Source organism: Colletotrichum chrysophilum (assembly GCF_026319265.1).
Source record: "Colletotrichum chrysophilum strain AFK26 chromosome Unknown scaffold_51, whole genome shotgun sequence".
Taxonomy (NCBI): domain Eukaryota; kingdom Fungi; phylum Ascomycota; class Sordariomycetes; order Glomerellales; family Glomerellaceae; genus Colletotrichum; species Colletotrichum chrysophilum.
The window spans coordinates 1-19,782 of record NW_026517338.1 but is presented as its reverse complement, the minus strand read 5'-3'; the positions used below and the strand labels follow the sequence as shown (position 1 = coordinate 19,782).

Genomic DNA, 19,782 nt, shown 5'->3' with positions numbered 1-19,782 from the left:
GCCCCTCCCCGAGAGCGCCCCAGCAGACTTCTTGAACGATCCAGACCCTGGTCCACCAAGGCCTTTTGAGAAGAACCTCGATCGCAGCCGCAGTCTCCGGCGGAACAGAAGGCATTCTGCTGTAGACAGTTGTCCTTGAGAGTACCGCTAGCTTCTCCATCGCGACGTCACTATCGTCGGCTGCTGGTCCAAGCCATATAGTGACAGCGCGAGAAGCGATGTAGAGGACACTCATGACAGACACCTGTTGGTTCTTTTCGGCGACGTCATTCTGATTGATGCACACTGCATCAACCCAGATTGTAATCTCTGCAATTGGGTCTCGGCGCTGTCGAAGGAAGCTTGCTAGGTTTGGCGTGATATTCAAAAGGTACGCCTCGTTGACTAGCACAGGTTCGCATGGTGCTTCCCCTCCCCAAGTGTACGACAGCGTCTCAAAATGTGGACGAGTGCGACCACCTACAATCTCTAGTCGGCATGCAAGCGGCTCGGTGGAATCGTTCGCGGGTAGGAGGTGAAGTAGTCGAAACTCCAACTGATCGTGGTTCAGAGATTCGTACTGGTACGGCCTGGTGGCAATGTCGTGGGTTTGGTTCTCCATTCTTTCCAGCTCAAATGTTTGTAACCTTCAAGAAGGTCATATGCTTTTGTAAATTTGAAGTCGATTATATTGCAAATCAACAGATTGTCGGTAATCAAAGGTAAGAATCCTGATTGTGGGGTTTAGGCAACAACATAGGCGGCCTCCCGCGACTCACAGCCATGACCTGATCCACCCCAGACGTGAAGGTACTTTTGTACCAACAGCTGCTGTGAGTAGTAGAAGAATTATCACTTTCATTAAAAGGGTGAGGAGTCATCTCTGAATAGTGCATGATTGAGAGAGTAAGTGAAAGAATTGAGGCGATGCTCCAATTTATCATACATTTTCTCCGGCAGCAGAGTCAAGACGAAGTTTGAAGTTTACCTGGTTGTCTGTGATCTTCGACCAAAATAGGATACTTTATGTTGAAGTCGTAAGTCTTTCTCCTCTGACAAGCACTGCGATGCTGGAGCCCTCTCGAACCCGGAACTCTTCCTGTCCCCCAACCCGCAAGATGGCAGCTATGGCATAAGAGTGAACGGTCAATGACACAAATTGGCTGGGATCGGTGGAGAAGATCTCATCCAGAACTTGCTGCTTTCTTGCGACATGACTCTCCGTGGTCTCAAACTGGTCCGCCTTCCAGAGCTGGTCTTCCTCGGTGAAGCCAGGTTCGATGATGTACTTGGGATAGGCCCCTTCGATCCATGTCTTCGAACTCCTCTTGTCACAAGTATGATCAGTCATGCGCTCTCTCAGTCCTTCTTTGATAACAGGTCTGAACTCCTGGCCTCTGCCCTCGACTAGATCGCCAAAGACAAGCTTGCTGGTCTCGAGGCAACGCCGAAGGGGACTCGTGTAGAATGACTCTGGAAAGGGAACTCCTTCAGCAGCCGTAGCAGCCTTCCAGAAAGCACCCAGATCTCTGGCCTGAGTGATGCCTGTATCGACAAGCTCTGCATCGAGCCACGTGACGACCCCATCGCCGTCGAGTCGTGACCAATATCTCTATTACGTGTTAGAAAGGCCCTTGCCGCCGTCACCAGAAGAGGCTGCTCACATCCCACTCTGCCGTCCCAACCTTGGCCGCCTGGACATTGTGGTACCCGAGGCCGTGTCTGGTTAGGTAGAGCACTTTGTAATTAACCCCATCGGGACTTTCATCGTTGAGTCGGTTGATGTGTGCCGCGAAACGGTCCCACGGCTTAGGATCCCCGCTTTCTTGACGTTGTGCCGTGTCTCCAAAGGGTTTGTCAAGCAGACCTAGGCCGGCTTGCGTCGTCGCTTTGCCTCCGGGACTGTCATCGGCTGTTTGATAGTAGTCTATAAAATATTCCGGCAGAATCGTGAATTTGTACCGAGAGATGGGGTTCGCAGGTGCGTTCATTTTTGTCGCTGCACGGGGTGCGGGGAAGATGCCCTATGAAATTCAAACTTGAAGGGCGGATGCTGAGACATGGAAAGGACAAGTTGTATGGAAGATAAGCAACGAAGAAGGCTGACTTGGCACTGATTTATCTGGATGACTCAGTCATGTTCGTCATGGCATTTGCGGGAAATACTTAGTCTCATCGAGGCTGTGCTAGGCGCACATCCGGCTGGAGCTACAATGCTCGCTGTCGTGGCGCTTTTTATCTCACCCACACAGTGTCGCCATCTGCGCAAGGATCTAGTCTCAAACGGGATTTCCAAAGCCCGGTTTTTGTGGTTTGGTATATCGTCTGCTGACAGAATATGCTATTTTGTCCAGGTCTATTTCCGTCCTCCACGATCAGAAAAATGAAAGCTAGTCACAATGGATGAGAAGAATAACGATGCTCAATCGCTGGCTCCCCTCGCAGTGTACCCCGCACTTCCTTCCTTCCGCTGGGGATATTTACGAAGGCATCCAAGAAGGGAAGAAAGGTTGCTTCACAACTTCGATACCAATTGTGACGCGGCTTCCAGCTGCTCTTGTGCTAACTCCACTGCATGTGCTGCCATGCCCCTGTCTTGATGTCAGCCATGTTCACAGTTTCTTGCTGTTGGGGATCAACTCACCATGATGCCTGATATCCTGCACCAGAGGCACCGTAATTATGTATTACCAGACCATCCCCGCCCTTCTCGGCCTCAATTCTAGGGCCGCCCTTGCGATTTGGTCTTAAGCCCACACCATGCTTTATTACCTTTAGATCCTCAGGCCTGCCGAGCTCAGGAGCCAAAGCACAGCATCTTTCCATAATCCTTTTCGCCAACTCGGGATCCACGTTCTTGTCCCAGTTACCGTCCTCGCGGCAACCACCAAGAACGATGCCTCCAGCAAGAGGACGCTGGAAGACATACGTAGTGTCGTTGTCGACACGGCGAGGCGATCGAAAGTACATCCGCTCCAGTGGCTGAATGGGCTGTTCGACCAGGACCGTTTGCCCTCGAGTTGGGTACATAGCTTTGTCTTCAACTCCGCCAAGATGATATGATCCTAAGCCAGTGCAGTTGAAGACAGCGACGACGTCGGCAGAAATGCGAGCCTCTTTGATGTGGGTAATCTGACGCCGGAGCAGAGACACGCCTCCTTGCCTACATTGTTCCAAAAGCCTGGGCCGAGTTAATCACAGAAGTCAATCTGAGTTCGAGATGGGTAACACCAACCACTGAAGGTAAATCTGGGAATTGATCACAAAGGTGGAGGGCAAGTCTAGTCCAAACACAGCCCCCTTAGGCAGCTCATTCTCGTTCAGCGAGACTGCGCCACCGACCAAATCGTCATACCACAATTTGCCAGTTCCTTCGCTGAGTATCTCGGCATCCTCAATCTTCTGGTCAAAAATCATTCTAAGAGGTGAAGTCTTGATTCCTGCTTCGGGGGTGTGCTTGGCAATTTCCTTGAACCTCTCAAAGGTAACGCGGTCGAATGACTCGAGGAGCCCATTGTCGCTTGCTGAGGAACACCAGTTTGCGCCGGCCCACGGGGAACAATAGTCGATATGGTAGTCGCCGGGGAAGTATTCTGCTAGAATGGTGATGCGCGCTGATGGATATTTACTTCGGAGGGTAATCGCTGTTGAGAGGCCGATTACGCCGGCTCCAAGCACCACAAAGTGCCTATTGTCCGAAGACGTCGTGGCCATGATGCAGTTTCTCGGTGTTGAGGTAGCTAGACCAAACATGCGACGAGACAGGAAAGTTGAGATGCCACTGTCGTTCCGGAAAGACCGCGATATGGTCCGGTCATAGCTGTGGGGTCGCGTCAAGGACAAAGTCCGAGATCGGCGTTCTTCGACCGGAAGTTGACTCCGGTTGCGGCCGTCACCGGCCTTCTTGGGTCCACATTTCCGCGGATGAAAGCATCGGGCCCGTTGTGGCAATTCCATCATATGTCGGAAGAATGAACTCCGTAAGTTTAGTATCTCTCAATTAAACACGCTGTCAGATATCCTCGTGACCGCGGGCTCGAAAGAATGCAGCGTCGGGGAGCCCCCGACCCAGGTCGGCTTCATGCGACCTGCCAATCTTGGGATGCGCTATCGTCTTTTAAAGTCGGTATTTCGCATATCAGGACCCGCTGTTCGTCATTCTCACCGACGAATCCCAGCCCCGCGATAAAACGCCAGCTCCCCTTTATGAACATGGATTGGGCCTGGGAGGAGCACCATCAACTTAGAATCAACACCTCTCCACCTGCCTAACATGAGAATCACCAACTCTGAGCCGCACTCGTTCATTAATCTCCAAGGAGGATGGCCGACTCCCCGCTTGCACCCGGTGAAAGACCTTGAGGCTGCTTCTTCCTCCTTGTTCCGTCAAGAAGATGTTGCGAAAGAGCTTCTTAGATATGGAGCTGGACTTGGGAGGCCGTCTTTGCGAGATCTGATCGGAAAATGGCTGAATGACTTTTACCAGCCGGCTGCCGGCTCTATTTCAGGCGTTCGAATCGGCGAGACAAATGGTGCATCAAATGGCTTAGCGACAATTCTTCAAAAGTTCACAGACCCAGTCTACACCCGCGCGGTCTGGATGGTCGAGCCTACATATTTCCTCGCATGCCCCATCTTCAGAGATGCAGGTCTCGCAGGTCGCATCCGAGGCGCACCAGAAGGGCCAGACGGCGTGGATCTCGACTTTCTCGCAAGCGAGCTACAACACGTCGATGAGACCTGGCCGGACAAGACTTCAGGACCGAGCAAGTCGGCGAAGTTGGGATATCCCAAGGTGTATCGACATGTGGTCTATCTTATCCCAACTTTTTCGAACCCTAGTGGGAAAACCATGACTTTGGAAAACAGGAAGAGACTTGTGCAGTTGGCGAGAAAGCATGATGCTCTACTGATATCTGACGATGTCTACGACGTGCTCCGGTGGCCGGCGAAGGAGGGTGTCTCGGCTGAAGCTCTTCCAAAGCCTAGCCCACGCTTGGTAGATGTGGACAGAGAGCTAGAGGGCACATCAACGTTTGGGAATGCGGCCAGTAATGGCTCCTTCTCCAAAATCGTCGCGCCTGGCATGAGGCTTGGCTGGATTGAAGCAACTCCCGTTTTCTGCACCAACATTCGTACTGTGTAAGCGCTTCGCCCATGCTCTCACGCTTGACAAGAAGGCTGACTTGCTTGCAGCGGCGCTACGGCTTCAGGTGGCGGGCAAGCTCACTTTTCCTCTCTCTTCGTGGAAAACATGCTCGCAGAGGGAGCCCTGACTCGGCACATCAACGAAGTACTGATTCCTACCTACCAGAAGCGCTACTATGCCATGGTCAACACAATCAAACGTGTTCTCTATCCGCTGGGCGTGAGAATTGCTGCGGAGGAGGCCGCGCAAGAGAGCAGTGTCGCTGGTGGCTTCTTCCTCTACATAACCTTTGGCGATGGCGGCGCCGACTGTGCGTCGGAAATTTCGCGGGTTTCTTTTGAAGACTTCAACTTGAAGATTGGGCCAGGCCAGATATTCGGCGTGCCTGATGACCCTTACAGTGAGCAAAGGGGTAGGCAATCATACTACAGCGGCGCAAGACTTTGCTGGGCGTGGCATGAGGAGGAGGAAATTGTTGAAGGCATCGAGCGATTGGCGGTTGTGATCAAGGGCGTTCAAAAGGCGCTGAGATAGATCGTTGTCAAAGGCGAGTTGGACAGGATTGAAGTTTCAATCGTCCCCTCAAGAATCAAGAATCGAGAATCAGAATAATCAAATTCTGACAAAGACCACCTGTTTCGGTTCGGGGCTCCGGCCCGTTACTTCGCCCGATGCGCGAGTCGCCGCCTCGGACAACACCTCCGGACGCGTCCATGGGCTCGGCCCGAACTTTTCTGGTCTTAAGCTCGCGTCATTCGGGGTTGGCATGGTGAGCGAAGCGAAAGTGCCCCGTATGTATGGTGGAAATTCGTTCACCCTGCAGTCCACATTTAGGTAATGGAAATAACGTTGGAGGAGCTTCCCCGTGGGGCTCCACTCCAAGCGCCGTCTGCTCGAGACTAACCTGGGGTATTTAAGGCTCCTTTGCCAAATTCAATTTTAGAGGTAACATCTCCCGGCCGGTTTCTGAATTGTCCGGTGATTTTTCCGGATATCCGTGTTGTGTATGATGGAGAAAGCGACGATTCCAGGTCCGGGAAATGGGGCCGGTGAGTCAGTTGATGAGCCCCGAATGCCGCCCGCATCGGGTCCGAATACCGGTGGGGAACATGAGCGCCATCTTGACCCGAGAACCATGGAACAAGGCGTGACCACGATTCCTGAGACCGATGCGGCTGCCGACGGGTTTCCTGAAGGTGGACGAGAAGCTCTCACGGTGCTGTTTGGCAGCTGGTGCGTTCTCTTATGTACCTACGGTCTGGGCAACAGCATCGGCGTTTTCCAGACATACTACGTCAACGATGCGCTTCGAGAGTATTCTTCATCCACTGCATCATGGATCACCAGTTTCATGCAATGGACCATGAACTTCTTGCCCATCATTGTACGTCGCTACTTTGATTCACAATACCAATTGAATTTTCAGCTGACGTGAAGACTAGTGGGGATTTGTCTTCGACAAGTACGGGCCGCGATGGATTCTCTTCGGCGGTACCATCACATATGTGTTTGGCATGATGATGGAGTCTTTGGGCACCAAATACTATCATTTCTTCCTCGCTCAGGGCATCGTCTGTCCCATCGGCGCGAGCGCAGTGACCAGCGCCGCCATGTCTTGCCTCGTCACCTGGTTCCATCGTCGACGCGGGATGGCCTTTGGCATCATGATGTCTGGATCCTCCTGCGGTGGCATCATCTTGCCCATCATGATTCCCAAGTTGATTGATAGGGTCGGTTTCGGCTGGGCGATACGCTGCGTTGGTTTCATGTTCCTCTTCCTCCTCATCATCGCCAACTGCACAGTCAGATCTCGCCTTAAGCCAGAACAAAAGCCAGTAGACATGAAGGAGTACTTCCGGGGTATTCGAGAACCAACCATGATGTCGACAGTCTTCGGGCTCTTCTTGGTCTTTCTCGGTCTGTTTGTTCCGTACAACTTTGTGATTCTACAAGCTAGAGCTCAGGGCATGGACGAGGAATTGGTCATTTACCTGCTGCCTATCATGCACGCCGTTGGGTACGTCGCCAATCTCGGTCACTGGATAACTCTGATTACTAACTGAGTGGAAATAGAATCGTCGGGCGCATCGTCCCAGGCTTGTTGGCAGATAGAGTTGGCCGCTACAATATCATGATCACGATCGCGACTCTCACAGGAATTGCTTGTCTAGCACTCTGGATCCCAATCAAAACTGACGCCGGAATTCTTATCTTTACAGCAGCATTCGGCTTCTGTTCATCGGGGCTTACATCTATCGGACCTACTCTCATAGCTCAAATCTCGGATATCAGGGAGATTGGAGCTCGTACGGGCACAGCGTTTGCGTTTCAGTCTTTTGGTGCTCTTACAGGCAGTCCTATAGCTAGTGCGATTGTGGATGCTCGCGGGGGTGACTATCTCGGCTTGCAACTGTTTTGCGGGTTGGCCATATTTGCATCAGCAGGTGTTTTTGCATCGGCGCGGTATTTTCAGAGTGGTGGATTCAAGCTACAAAAGGTTTGAAGGTCAGGTCGATTCTTCAAGCAAGCTATGAATCCGTAAATGCATTGGTGGTCAATACTCTGGTTTCCTGTCGCTTGTCTCGCTTCCAATGACCTGTGACTGTGTTGAGCTTTGTCAACCCATCCTTGTCCTGTCCACTCCGGCCCAAGTGGAAGAGGCCCGTTCTCTCCGCTATGGTCTTCGTCGCTGTACTCGTCGCCATCGCTCCTAGACTCTTGATCAGGCTCCTCGTCGCTGTCGTCTCGCTTCGCGTCTGTCCCTGGTAAAGTTCTTCCCAGTGTCGGCAACAGTCTCCTTGCCAGTAGGCCAGTGCACCTTTTTGGAGACAATGCGTGAAGTACCCATCGCCTCTTTCTGACAGCTACTGCCTGGCGTGTAGATGGTTTGGTGGCCCCGGGACACGGTCGATGCGTTACTGAGGTGGGAGATGTATTGGCTTTGCTCGGTTTTGTTGGGTGTCCCGGCCACGATCCGAGGGGAGAGACGAGAACGGCTGCTAGAGCTGCAGAGTGTCGTTTGGCGGTCTGGCAGGAAAAGCTCTGACGTGGAGGTAGGCAGGCGTTCAACGCCGGTGCCGTAGATGTGGTGTTTCTGCGAGGGTCTGAAACGGTCGATACACTCCGCGTTGTCAAGTAATAGGTCGTCCCAGTCGGGCTGAGGTTCAATCTTCTTTGCGTGGTCTTGGAACTTTTCCAAGACATCCTCCAAGTCCTCGCCTGTATCTTTCAGGTGCCAAGAAACGACGCGAGCCAGTGGGTCAACAGTCTTCTCCCAATCATACCCCATCAAATGCTCAGCTGCTTCGACTTTTCTTCGGACATTCCGGCAACTTTCACTGCCAGCCTTGCAGTTGGCAGGATCAGACTCGTGAAAGTCAAGCAGTGCTAGCAGGCCCAAAATTTCGTGCCCGCGGTGAACCTTGTCTCGAAACCAAACTTCGATGGCGTTGGGGCTTTCATCTTGGTGAGCCCCTTGTGGCTTGACCATAGCATCACAGGCTTCCTCTTCACTGCTATCGTCATCTTCTTTCTTGATGAGCCGTCTCCGGGTAGCGTATGTGTCGTTTTCATGAACACACTGCTCATTTACTGTCGCAGCGGAAGCCAAAAAAGCATCGACCCCGGAGGTCATGGAAGCCTGATGGCTCTCTTCGTCTGATGTAGTATTCGAGGTGAGGTCAACGACGGGGTTGAAGGACGTGGTGCTGATCAAGTCGACGTCATCCTCTGTCTTCTCGGTCTTGCAATAGGCATCTGCTGCGATGTGAGGTGGAGAAACGGAGTTCTTGTTGTGATGGGAGGGTTCTTCTGAGGAGCGATGCGTCTTGTGGCGCTTCGTATCGATGACTGAATCATAGCCCTCTCTGCGCCGCTTCGTCGTGCTCGATAACATTTTCTCCAGCGTACCAACATCATCAACCGGTTTCTGTAGAACGTTTCTCAGCTTTCGCTCCTCGCTTGCGCCGATCCCTCCCCAGACTGTGTGGACACCACGTCGGATCTCTGATATCATTTCGGAGATGGTTTCTTGATCTTTGCTCCCCAGTCACTCTGGGGCTGGGGAAGAGGAGAGCTTGCTCTTCATTGCGGCTAAGTTTTCACTGTGGTCAGCGTCGATCAGTGCAATAAAGTATGCCGGTAAAAGACTTACTCGTGAATGGTATCTTCGTAGAACGGAAAGGTTGAGATTTCTGTTGGCCTTATCTGCTTATGATCTGGCTTGGTGACTGAAGGATCGCAGGGTTGTATTTGAGAGGTCTGAAAAGAAGAGCGAGTATTTTTTTTCTGTTTTTAAAAAAAAGAAACTGCAAGTAGAAGTTCCTCAGTGGACGCGGTCTTTCCTGATTGGAGTCGAATGGCCCTCCTTACAGCTGAAGCATTTTGGTAATTTCAGATACGGAAGGAGCAGACCGAGAGGTTACTTTCCTCATATACCCATTTATCTAGACATTTGCCTTGAAAAACTTTTGAAAGTTGCCAGCCTCAAGACCTTTCTTCTGAATAAGTTAGGTAACTCATGTACCCTCATGCGTTGCGTGACTGTTCCACGAAAGGGTAATGTGTGCAATTTTACTTTTTTTCTAAGAGTGGTCAAAAGTAGATTTCTATTCATTTGTCTGTGAATGCGTGTTTCTAAGACCCAAACCTCTCGCCTTAAAGTGTGCAGGCTAGATAATCACAAAGGTCATTCGCTGATTTCAGATGCAATATCGTGCTTCAAAGCAGTATTCGTATGTTACTCACATGAGCCAATTGAACAATAAGTGTTGTTTTTTTTCCCTCTCTCCGACTGTCTGGCCTGAGCCTTCCTCAATTAGCCTGGCGTTTCTCCAACCCTACAGCCAGTGCTTAGATACGTCTACAGCAGGCTGCGCTTAGTTTTCCATCGCCTAACAGTTGGCATGGATCTTGACTCATTCTGATCTCGTCGACGTATTGTCGAACTATCAAAAAGGGTTACAAGTCTGAGACCCTTACATTTAGCGGCTGCGTCACTCAAGTACCCTGACACCTGCTGCACATGCACTTCACGCCAATTTCTGAAAATATGAGTCAAAAGATCAAGTTTCATTGTGCTTTTGTCCATGAAGGGATTTGTATACGTCATGAGCAGTTGATCCCGGCGTGATTGAATGGGTCTGACTATCTTAAGGTTCTGTCGTCGTACCTGTCATCGTGCCTGTCGTCTTCCTCGCTATCATGTTTCTTATTGTCTTAGTCTCTATCATCGATTATATTGTTTACGCAATATTATCCTATTATGGTCTCTGCTGTTGTCGTCTTCGATTGAAATCATTGACACAGAGAATCTAGCTATGCACAGCAGGATGTTGTGGTCTCTACTCCAATTATACCGATGCTGTTTCAAGATGGTTTCAAAAGATTAAGAAAATTAGACGACAGATGAAGAAATTGATGCATCAAGCATAGTATTTACGTCCTCGACGGTAAAAAGTAAGATATGTACATGAATCTGTCGTCGGTCACTCGTGTGCCTTGACTCAACCCCCTTTCTTCCTCTCAACTACTTCAACTGAAACCAGGCGACTCCTCCAGAGCCTCATCCCGGCCAGAGACAATCCCATCACCCAAAGCTTAGATCTTTCCAAAGCCAGCGGTGTTGGGGACGTTCTTGGCGTCGTTGGCGGTGACAGTGGCGGCAACGTTCTTGCCAGAGAAGCTGGAGAGAATGCTGGTGTCGGAGCCAGAGAGCGAGCCAGAGCTGCCGTAGGCGTTGAGCTGGCAGGTGTGGCCCAGGTAGCTGGAGCACTGAGCGTTGGTGTTGGCATCGGGGCTGGAGAAGACCTTGCCGGCCAGACCAGACTGCATGGCAGCAACGACGTTCTGGAAGACGTTGCCCTCGAGGACAACCTTGGCACCAGCATCGGCCTCCATGGCGTGACCTGTAAAAGAATATTAGCCATCTGTAGTTTGTCTCCTGAATGAATCCACATGGGAAGGGGCACTGTCGCTGCCCGTCCGGTGGCACTCGGCTGGACTAGGTGGTCCGTGCACCAATTGACCCACTTCGCCGAGACGGGTCCGGCACGGGGCCCGGAGGTACAGAAATCAAGCGCAGACGTTGTAGAACGACCACAACATCATGAAATGCTTCAAAAGCTTGAGATATAGACTAATACATACCGGAGTTGGCGTAGAAATAATTGCCAGAGATGTGGACGAGGCTGTTTCGGGCAAAAAACGTTAGTTTAGACATCTTAGGGCACGATGATGACGCTGTGTCAAATCGGGATATCAAAGTTGGACGTACGAGTTGCCAGCGATCTTGGGGGAGCGGCCGGAGGTGTGGTGGATGTAGTTCTCTGCGGGAAATGACGTTAGTACTTGTATAATTTAGGCTGGTGGGTATTGTGGTGAGGAGTGTCTTACTGCTGAAGGTGACCATGTCGTTGCTGCCGGTCAGGTAGACACCCCAGTAGTGGTGGTTGTCGCAGGTGGCAGACCAGGAGGTGGAGCCGTCAATCTCGTTGTTGGAGATGGTGACACGGTTAGAAGCACCGTTGCCGAGAACGATGTGCTGACGACCGATCAGGGAGGTCTTGACGTGGTCGATCCAGACAAGGTCGGTGCCGTCCAGAGAGATAGCATCACCTCCCCAGACGTACTTGGGGTTCAGGTTCGTGATGTGGATCTAGTTTCATTAGCTGAGAGTTCCGAGAACTGAGTCCTAGTCACAGACTCAACATACGTTCTGGATAATGACGTTCTTCGCTGAGTTGGTGATGCGAAGACCCTTGCCCTTAATGACACCCTTAGATCCTTGGCCGATCAGAGACTTGTTGCTGCCGACAATGAGGGGGTTGAACGGGGCCTGGCTGTGTTAGAGAAGCTTAGAAACAATTCCTGTTCGATTTCCTACCTTGTCGTAGCTGACAGAGACCTTGGGGGCGTTGGGCTGGTAGTTGGTGCACCTGACAACCTCGATATCAGTGACAATGCAAGAAACAATGTTTCAGACTGTTTACGAACCAGTTGTCCTTGTTGATAGCAACCTGGCAGGCAGCAGCAGTGCCGTAGGGTGCACAGCCGGTCTCGGTGGTAGTTCCCTCGGTACCGGTGAAGTCAAAGGTCTTGGTCAGGACAATGACGCGAGCGGAAGAGTCCTTGAGGTAGGAGGCAAGCTCGGCAGTGGTGGAAGGGTAGACGGGAGTGGCGCTGCCACCGCCAGTGACGCCCTTGGCAAAGCCTTCAGCGGCGCCAGAAACGGCGTCCGCGGCCGAGGCCAGGGGAGCAAAGGCAGCCAGTGCCGCGGAGAGGATAGATGCAGATCTCATTGTGCTAAGCTTTCGGAACGAACAGAAGTAGTAGGTACAAAAGAATGAATGTGGAGTCGGTAGTCGAATAAAGAGAGAATGTTGAAGAGCGAAAGCTGCTGAAGAAAGGATCTTCCCAAGTCAAGAACAGCCGGCTGATGTCGACGATATATACATTCTGTTGGTTCATCGTCCCTCCCTCTGTTTCTCAGCTCCATCTTAGTCTCGTCTCGTCTTTCCTTCCGCCGTTCCTCTCCGCCCCCTGAGCTGCCCTGCACAAACCCCCGCCAACAGGGACGAAGACGACAGACAACCTCATCTTACTGACAAGCTGTCTAGGCTCTAGCCCTCCAAGGCCTCAAAATCTGTAATCGGCCGAGGGCGCAAAGCAAGAACCACCCACACTACTTTCCGAAAATCCCATGGCGTGGGTGCCGGAGCCGACTTGTTCGAGGGATAGAGTGGTGGAGCCTCTCCACTGATTCGTGGGGTTTTACTGCGCTCCGAAACCCCTTCATCTACCACGTACGTTGGCGCCGGGGTTGTTTGGTGATAGCACCGGCGGCACCAACCGAATCGAGCATCAACAACAAGCCTCGCAAACGCACCGCCAGCGACTTCCATCAATGAGATGTAAAAGGAGCGGATTGCACGTCTCCGCCGGTAGGGCACGTGTAGGGGCCAAAGCCGGGGCTAGAGACTGCCATCGATGGAGCCGAGGAGCCCAGGTGCCTGGGTGCGTTGTCACGCGGTACCATCAGCGGCAGTTCGCACGTAGCGCATGCAGAAGAGACACAATTGCCCCGTCTGCAATGTCTCTCCTCGTAGGTATTTCCGCCACTCAACATGGGGTAACGCAGGCGAAATGTTCCTCTGCTGCATCCGAGGTCATCGTAGCTGGTTCTTGGCATTCCCAAAAGTCGTACCGATGAAACGGTTCGAATTTCCCGCCACGGCGCATTTGTTGGGTGGTGTCTTCTCGCATCCTTCCGCGCAATTCGGCACCTGGCATGGGGGCGCCTTCGACGGTGAGTGGTGGGCATGGAAAACCCAAGCGAACGGGGATGTGGGAATAAGCTAAGAAGCTTCTAGGCTCGGTCGCTCTCCGTTGTCATTATGTCTTCTCGAAGATGGATATGATCTGTTAAGCATAAACCCGCGGTTGGCGCATCACACACATGTCAAGGGCTCCAGTTCATCACCCCTGGCCCAAGCTCAAGCTCTCCCTTGACTTTGGGCGTTGCTTTACGCGTCGCACGTGTGCTCAGCAGGCGTGAGCCATGTTTAAACGAAAGGACTGCCAAGGGCATGGGCTGCGGATAGGGGATGATGAAAGAAAAGTAAAAGAGATTGCAGACTTTTTTTCATGCTTATCCGCGCGAGTCTCCCCTGGCCTGTTTCGAGTCAGAGTGGCACGGAAAGGCTGACTTGCTGGATGGGGTTAAAGCGGTCTGTAGTCTGGTGAGGGAAGCGGCGTGATTGCATTTCGCATACGACGCCCTTTTCAAGCTTTCAGGGGTGTGCCATGCCGGGACGAATTGCCCGAGGTTCCCAAGCCAGGATATGCATGCCAAGGAATAGATTGAGCCTCAAAGCCCAGCCCACTGAGCGAGCCCGGTTGGGAGCCACATCTCGAGCAGTCCAAGGAGAATTATCAAGCCACAAGAAAATGATGTATCCCTGAAATTGTGGATGCCGTGGTGGCGACGTCCAAAATTCTTCAATTCTTCAAAGGATCGCGCGAGCCGGTGAGACGGAACCCGTGGGCACCTGTTGTGGGAACGCAAACCCATAAAATCCCATAAAATCCCATTAACGTCCCCAAAACCCAGTATTCCCGGGCTGTTCCCCTTTCTTCAAGGAATGAGATCTCGGCTCAGAGTGCCGACCGCAACAGTCACCAGCGGTCAGATGGACGGATAGAAGCGAGTGTCAGCTCCAGAAATCAAGGCCGGCCAGCTGCTGCTTGGCTTTTGCGATCAGCATGTAACATTCCGCTGACGGAAAGACAGTCCCATAAAATACGGCTTTGTCAGGACTGCGTCAATTGCACTCAAAGTTGCAGTTCATATATTTATATTGCCTATTTGGCCAGAACCCCTTCTTCCTCCGCCCTACCGCCCTTTTTGTGGGAAGAAAAAGCAATGTCCCCCACAGTCCGGACCATCTCGCAATTCCTGGGCTCATACGATTTTAATTCTTTTAGACTTCGCCGGGGACTCGATTCTCGACAAACTCTCTCTCGCGGTCCAGAATCTCGCGCTCTGCCTTGGTGCGGCCCTCCTTGGGGAGATACGAGAAAATGATCGGGATGAGCGCGGCCAAAATGGTTCCGAAGCCGGTGAAGGCACCGGTGGTCGCGAACCCCTTGACGAAGCGGGGCCCGTCCGAGGAAGGCCACAGTCGGCTTCCATAGACCGCCGAGAGATTGCCGACGGAGTTGACCAGGGCCACGACAACTGCGCGCTTTTCCGCAGGGAGGGCGATGGTTTCCGAGGTCCAGTTAAGCATCAGCGGCAGAGACGTGTACAGGCCTGCAATGTAGAAGCACAGCATGGCGTAGACCACCTTGGGGTTGGAGACTGTCACGCAGACAATGGTGCAGATGAAGCTTAGACCCATGCATCCTGTAATGTGCCAACGGCGGTCCCTGGTCTTATCCGCAGTGTATGAGAGGACGACCAAGAACACTGCGCCGACCATCCAGATAGGAATCGTCATGTACTGGGCCATGACCGAGGTGTATCCCATCTGCTTGACAATTGTGGGAATGAAGTAGGAGATGGTGCAAGAACCCAGGTCCATGGTGAACAGAACCATAAAGATGTACGTCCGGGGGTCCGCCAGAGCCGCCTTGAGCGACTGCCAGTGAGTGAGCTTTTGCCCATGTCTGGCCGCGGTGGTATTACGGTCGTGGATCATTCGGACCACGGCAAGTTGACGTTCCTCCAATGAGAACCGCTTCGTGGTCTCGGGGAAGTCGAGCAAGATGAACTTGAGGCCGATAGCGAATCCGATGGTGCAGACGCCTTCGATCAGGTAAAGCCATCTCCATCCACGCATACCCCGGACACCTTCCATATTTCCAGTGATTGCACCAGCCAGGAGGCCGCTCATGGCGCCCGAGCAAACGGAGGCGGTGTAAAAGATCGAGAACCGCTTTCCTAGATTGCAATTTCACGTTAGTACCAAAGATGACGTGGGCTGGGTTTGGTGGGTCTTGTTTGGAGCGTTTCCGCCGCGGCAGATTGCTCTTCCCGACGACACCGGTAAGAGTACTTACCAATTTCAGCCTTCTTGTACCAGCAAGTCATGACATATAAAACGCCGGGAAAGAACCCAGCCTCGATGCAACCAAGGAAGAACCGTAGAGCCAGCATTCCTTGGTAGTTCTTGACCACAGACATGACGGCGCAGATGGCGCCCCAGATAATCATGATGCCGGGAAGGTACCACGACGGTCGGGATCTTGTGAGAATCATGTTTGAGGGCACCTCGCAAACTAGGTAGCCAATGAAGAAGATGGATAGCAGCATGGCATACTCTGCGTGGCGTTAGGAGTCAGGCGTGGGTATGAAAGTCTCTAGACACTTACGGTCGTCACTGAGATTGAGATCGGTTCCCATGCCGGCAACTTTGGCATTTCCCTAAAGGTACTTGTCAGAAACATCCTTGTAGAGGTTGACAGGACGAACGTACGATATTCTGCCTGTCAATGTACGCTAGAATGTACATGAACCATAGCGTAGGGCCTATCATTCGTTAGAGTTAAGGTGCGGCCTGGGCTCCAGCTAATCACGCCTTACCCATGTACATGTCCAACTTCCTAACCAAGGCCTTCTCAGCCTCAGAATCTGGAACATAGTTCTGCAATGCCTGCTCCAATTCCAATTCGTGCTCGGAAAGGTTGACCTTGGCCGTGTACGCCTCCGCCATATCGGCGTTATCGTTAGCATCCTTCGCTGTCTTAATGTCGGCCATGGCGGGCAACGGATGGCTGTGGCCGGAAAACAGTTCGGGGAAGATGCACAACTCGACCAGTCACAGAGCCGGCTAAGCAATACAATCCAAGAAAAGAAGGAACGGGAGCATCCTTATGTTATATTCTCTTATCGATCCTAATTATGGGCGATCGTCTCGGCATTTCTTCTGCCACCGTGCACCTCTGAACATCTTGCCCGCAAGCCGTCGTAGTTGGCGTATCTGCAACCCCGCTCTGTTATCTTCGCGAATGCGACTCCTCCAAACTCAGAAAACCAGCGGCGCACAGGTGCCGGGATAACCCAAGACAAGCCGCGTTATCTTCAACCTCGGGGGGACCAACAGATGCCTTGGCTGGGCGACCGGCGAACGTTCAAACAACGTCCGTATCTCGAGTCCCACAGCTCATCAACCCCGCGTTTCCACATTCCAGAGATACGGTCGTGATCAGCGGTGGGTTTATCGGCGTGCCGGGCAGACATACTGCTGTTTCCGTGCTTTTTTTCCTTCGCGCGGCGAGTCACGATTCGTGCAATTCTGCCCGGATATCGACAACCAGCGACTCAAAGTGGGCCCGGGGCGGCATCCCGGCTGGTCTGTGCCCCGTGTCTTGACCGGCCCGGTTCGTGTGGGATGCCAAGAGCTGTCATCCAACCGGCGTTAACGGTTGTTGCGGTATGCATGCAAGATTGAATGCGAACTACTGCAAGTCTACGAACGCCTAGACTTTTCCGTAGAGACCGGTATGTTATCTCGACTTCATCCGGCTTGGGTTATCAAGACTGAAACGCCCGGACACACAAGTCATCGTTATCTTGGGTGCCCAGACTTCGTACGGCTCAAGAGAGCTCTGCAGTTCTTACTTTGATCTCGGAAAGTGTTGAAGCAAACAGACTTTGCCTTGACGGGGATTCAAATCATTTTTGAGCGAATTTTATTGTCATTCAAAAGGTGACCGCTACAGGTAATCATTTGTCCTTTGATCAAAAGACTAGGTCTAAGAAGTTTCCTGGGAATGATTACGTATACTATGTCAAATTCCTGAGCAATTGTTGATGTTCCATGGGGCAATCACTGCCTATATTGTATTGAATATTAGCTTAAGCCGTCCGAAATTTAAGGACAAATTTTCTGGCGGAGAGAAGGAAGAGGGTACTTCTCGGACGAGAGCCAGATGTCAAAAGTGAACGAAAGAAATATCAGACTCATGGAGTCAGAGAGATGCAATTGGCAAGGGAACCGATGTTCTCCACAAAGCATCAGCGGGAGTGTTACTTGGCTCATTGAGCTTCTAGGCTATGAAAACATTAGCAAGCTGGTCTTAGTATCTCGAAATCTTGTAACCAGGATCTGCAACATTCTCTTTCTTTCCTCTTGTTTTGTCTTTCCTTAGATGCTCGCCGCGATGAATCAGCCTATTCCTTAGAGGAATGAGAGAATCCGTGGAACAGATCGAATATCCGCTATTCAATAATGTCGGCCCAGCGATGATCGAGTTACAAGTTTGAAATGTTGGCTAATGACGTTTGTGCTCATTGATTAATTCACTATGTGTGCTTCAATGACAAAATTTCATCATCGGCACAGAAGAAGAGAATTAAACACCGAATAAGAAGCTTCCCAAAGATTAGAATCCCTGTGAAGGCGGCACTTCATGTCGCAGATGAGGACAGATTGGGCAGGCGCCGGCCTAGGAGGGCACCTCAAGATCGTTCCTTCCTTCCAATCTAAGGTAAGTAAGTTCTCACCCTCCGCCCCACTTGAAAAGTGAATTACCAACTTTCACCGTTTGCTTTCACTATCAAAAAACAAAATTCTGCCCGCAGGCTTCGTGTCTTATTTGCAGGCATACAACTACCCGACGGAAATATTCTACGAGACTGGTTCTACCCAAATCTTGCCATCCGCATTGATGAGCTTCCTGCCGATTACACGATAGTCGCCTCAGATCTGGACTGCCATTCCTCTTCGAAAGGAATGCCCATAATATGGAGCCATTTCCATCTCAGGCGTCCTCGCCGTCAGTACGTCATTACTATCGCTCCGTCCAATAGAGGTGTTCTTTTTTCTGACTTGAAGCAGTACAAATTGACGAAGAAGGATCGCAAGCGTTCATCCCGAAATCCCCATTCCGATGCGTTCCCGGCGATCATCTTGCTCGAGACGGATAAACCCGACTTTCTCGGCTTTCCTGGTGCCGATACTCTTAGCAGCAACGTCGCCGCTGGGGATGCCCGCGAAAGCTTTTCCTGGCGTTTCTCTCTCTCGGTCCCAAATTTCGATCATTCAGTCTTGCACCTCGACCTTTGCATGACAAAAGGCGGCTGTGGCGGGAAACGGGTGAACACCGTTTTGCTCAGCATCGACATCCCAGACACCGAAGTAGCTAGTATCCGTCACAGTTACCTGAGCACTGGCCAAATCACACCTATGTATCAAGAGTGTGACCAAAATACCGAGGCAACACTCAGCGCCAAGAATATCGAAGTCGAAGTCAAGCAGGTTTTCCTACGCTGCCGGCTGGGACGCTACGATATCCAGCTCTCAGCTCCTGCCAAATCCCTAGTGCAACAGATCAAAGAGCAAATATCGTGCGTCAAGAAGACGGACCAAACTGGCTTTACTATTCGGCTTTTGCTTCCCGTGCCCGAGACCGAAATCAGCCATCCAATCGAGGTATGGATAGCGCTCCTCTTGGAAGCTTATTCTCGCAACAAGCAAAAGGGTGGACCATTCAAGCTCTACAAACCCAAAAGTCGAGATCTTTTAAGATCCTCACGCCGACCACACATTGTTTCAACCAGGGCTACCCCTCGATTCTGGTCGAAGGAGCAGCAAATTATCTACCTCAGGTACGGCATCGCCACCAACTGGGAACGGAAAAGCGGTCGAGACGAGGCTGTTGGGCTCTCCATGTCCCCAAATGCTGTTACCATTCCTTCAAGGTTCCATGATACCTCAGGCGATCCCACCGAGTACATCCTGGTTGTTAAAACCGCCAATCTAGATCACGATTCGCGGCGTCGATTACCCTGACTTCGTTCGAAGGTTCGCATTCAAGCCACCGTCGAAGTTACACGCGGTGTTTTCCTCCGCGACGAGTACGGTTTCCGAAGTTCCGCTTCTTCGGAAGTTGTGGACTTGGATTTGAGTGAATGCGGACGTGATCTGCGACACGTGTGCACTTCTGCTGCTTCAGCAGTTGTTGGCCGTGATACAAGTCCCTCAAGAGGTAATCAGCTTAAAACCATGCAGCTGTCACGGGCTAGAGCCCGGATTGATATCTCCGGCTTCGCCGGAGCAGTTACCGAGATCCGGCTCCGTTGGACCCACTATTCTGCCGCAGTACGCCGCCTAACCCGGCCTGCTTCACCGCTGTTAGGTGCCTACCCTTGT

At 51.8% G+C, this 19,782-nt stretch overlaps 6 protein-coding genes across 6 annotated transcripts; 2 read left to right on the top strand and 4 right to left on the bottom strand.

Moving 5' to 3' along the window:
* Nucleotides 1-1,003: 1,003 nt before the first annotated feature.
* COL26b_006711 (uncharacterized protein) lies at nucleotides 1,004-3,693 on the bottom strand (the record flags this gene model as incomplete). Its single annotated transcript, XM_053179523.1, has 4 exons — nucleotides 1,004-1,591; nucleotides 1,644-1,881; nucleotides 2,624-3,142; nucleotides 3,215-3,693. 4 exons carry the CDS (start codon nucleotides 3,691-3,693, stop codon nucleotides 1,004-1,006), a joined length of 1,824 nt encoding a protein of 607 aa, XP_053036468.1.
* Nucleotides 3,694-4,831: 1,138 nt separating this feature from the next.
* COL26b_006710 (uncharacterized protein) lies at nucleotides 4,832-5,662 on the top strand (the record flags this gene model as incomplete). Its single annotated transcript, XM_053179522.1, has 2 exons — nucleotides 4,832-5,121; nucleotides 5,176-5,662. The coding sequence occupies 2 exons, from the start codon at nucleotides 4,832-4,834 to the stop codon at nucleotides 5,660-5,662; spliced, it is 777 nt and encodes a 258-aa protein (XP_053036467.1).
* Nucleotides 5,663-6,263: 601 nt separating this feature from the next.
* COL26b_006709 (uncharacterized protein) lies at nucleotides 6,264-7,191 on the top strand (the record flags this gene model as incomplete). Its single annotated transcript, XM_053179521.1, has 2 exons — nucleotides 6,264-6,512; nucleotides 6,571-7,191. 2 exons carry the CDS (start codon nucleotides 6,264-6,266, stop codon nucleotides 7,189-7,191), a joined length of 870 nt encoding a protein of 289 aa, XP_053036466.1.
* Nucleotides 7,192-7,850: 659 nt separating this feature from the next.
* On the bottom strand, nucleotides 7,851-9,143 carry COL26b_006708 (uncharacterized protein; the record flags this gene model as incomplete). The annotated part of the gene is made up of 1 exon (XM_053179520.1): nucleotides 7,851-9,143. One exon carries the CDS (start codon nucleotides 9,141-9,143, stop codon nucleotides 7,851-7,853), a length of 1,293 nt encoding a protein of 430 aa, XP_053036465.1.
* Nucleotides 9,144-10,726: 1,583 nt separating this feature from the next.
* COL26b_006707 (uncharacterized protein) lies at nucleotides 10,727-12,426 on the bottom strand (the record flags this gene model as incomplete). Its single annotated transcript, XM_053179519.1, has 7 exons — nucleotides 10,727-11,034; nucleotides 11,276-11,316; nucleotides 11,403-11,454; nucleotides 11,522-11,783; nucleotides 11,841-11,963; nucleotides 12,012-12,063; nucleotides 12,122-12,426. 7 exons carry the CDS (start codon nucleotides 12,424-12,426, stop codon nucleotides 10,727-10,729), a joined length of 1,143 nt encoding a protein of 380 aa, XP_053036464.1.
* Nucleotides 12,427-14,607: 2,181 nt separating this feature from the next.
* COL26b_006706 (uncharacterized protein) lies at nucleotides 14,608-16,386 on the bottom strand (the record flags this gene model as incomplete). The annotated part of the gene is made up of 5 exons (XM_053179518.1): nucleotides 14,608-15,569; nucleotides 15,689-15,949; nucleotides 16,001-16,052; nucleotides 16,105-16,157; nucleotides 16,212-16,386. 5 exons carry the CDS (start codon nucleotides 16,384-16,386, stop codon nucleotides 14,608-14,610), a joined length of 1,503 nt encoding a protein of 500 aa, XP_053036463.1.
* Between the last annotated feature and the right edge of the window lie 3,396 nt (nucleotides 16,387-19,782).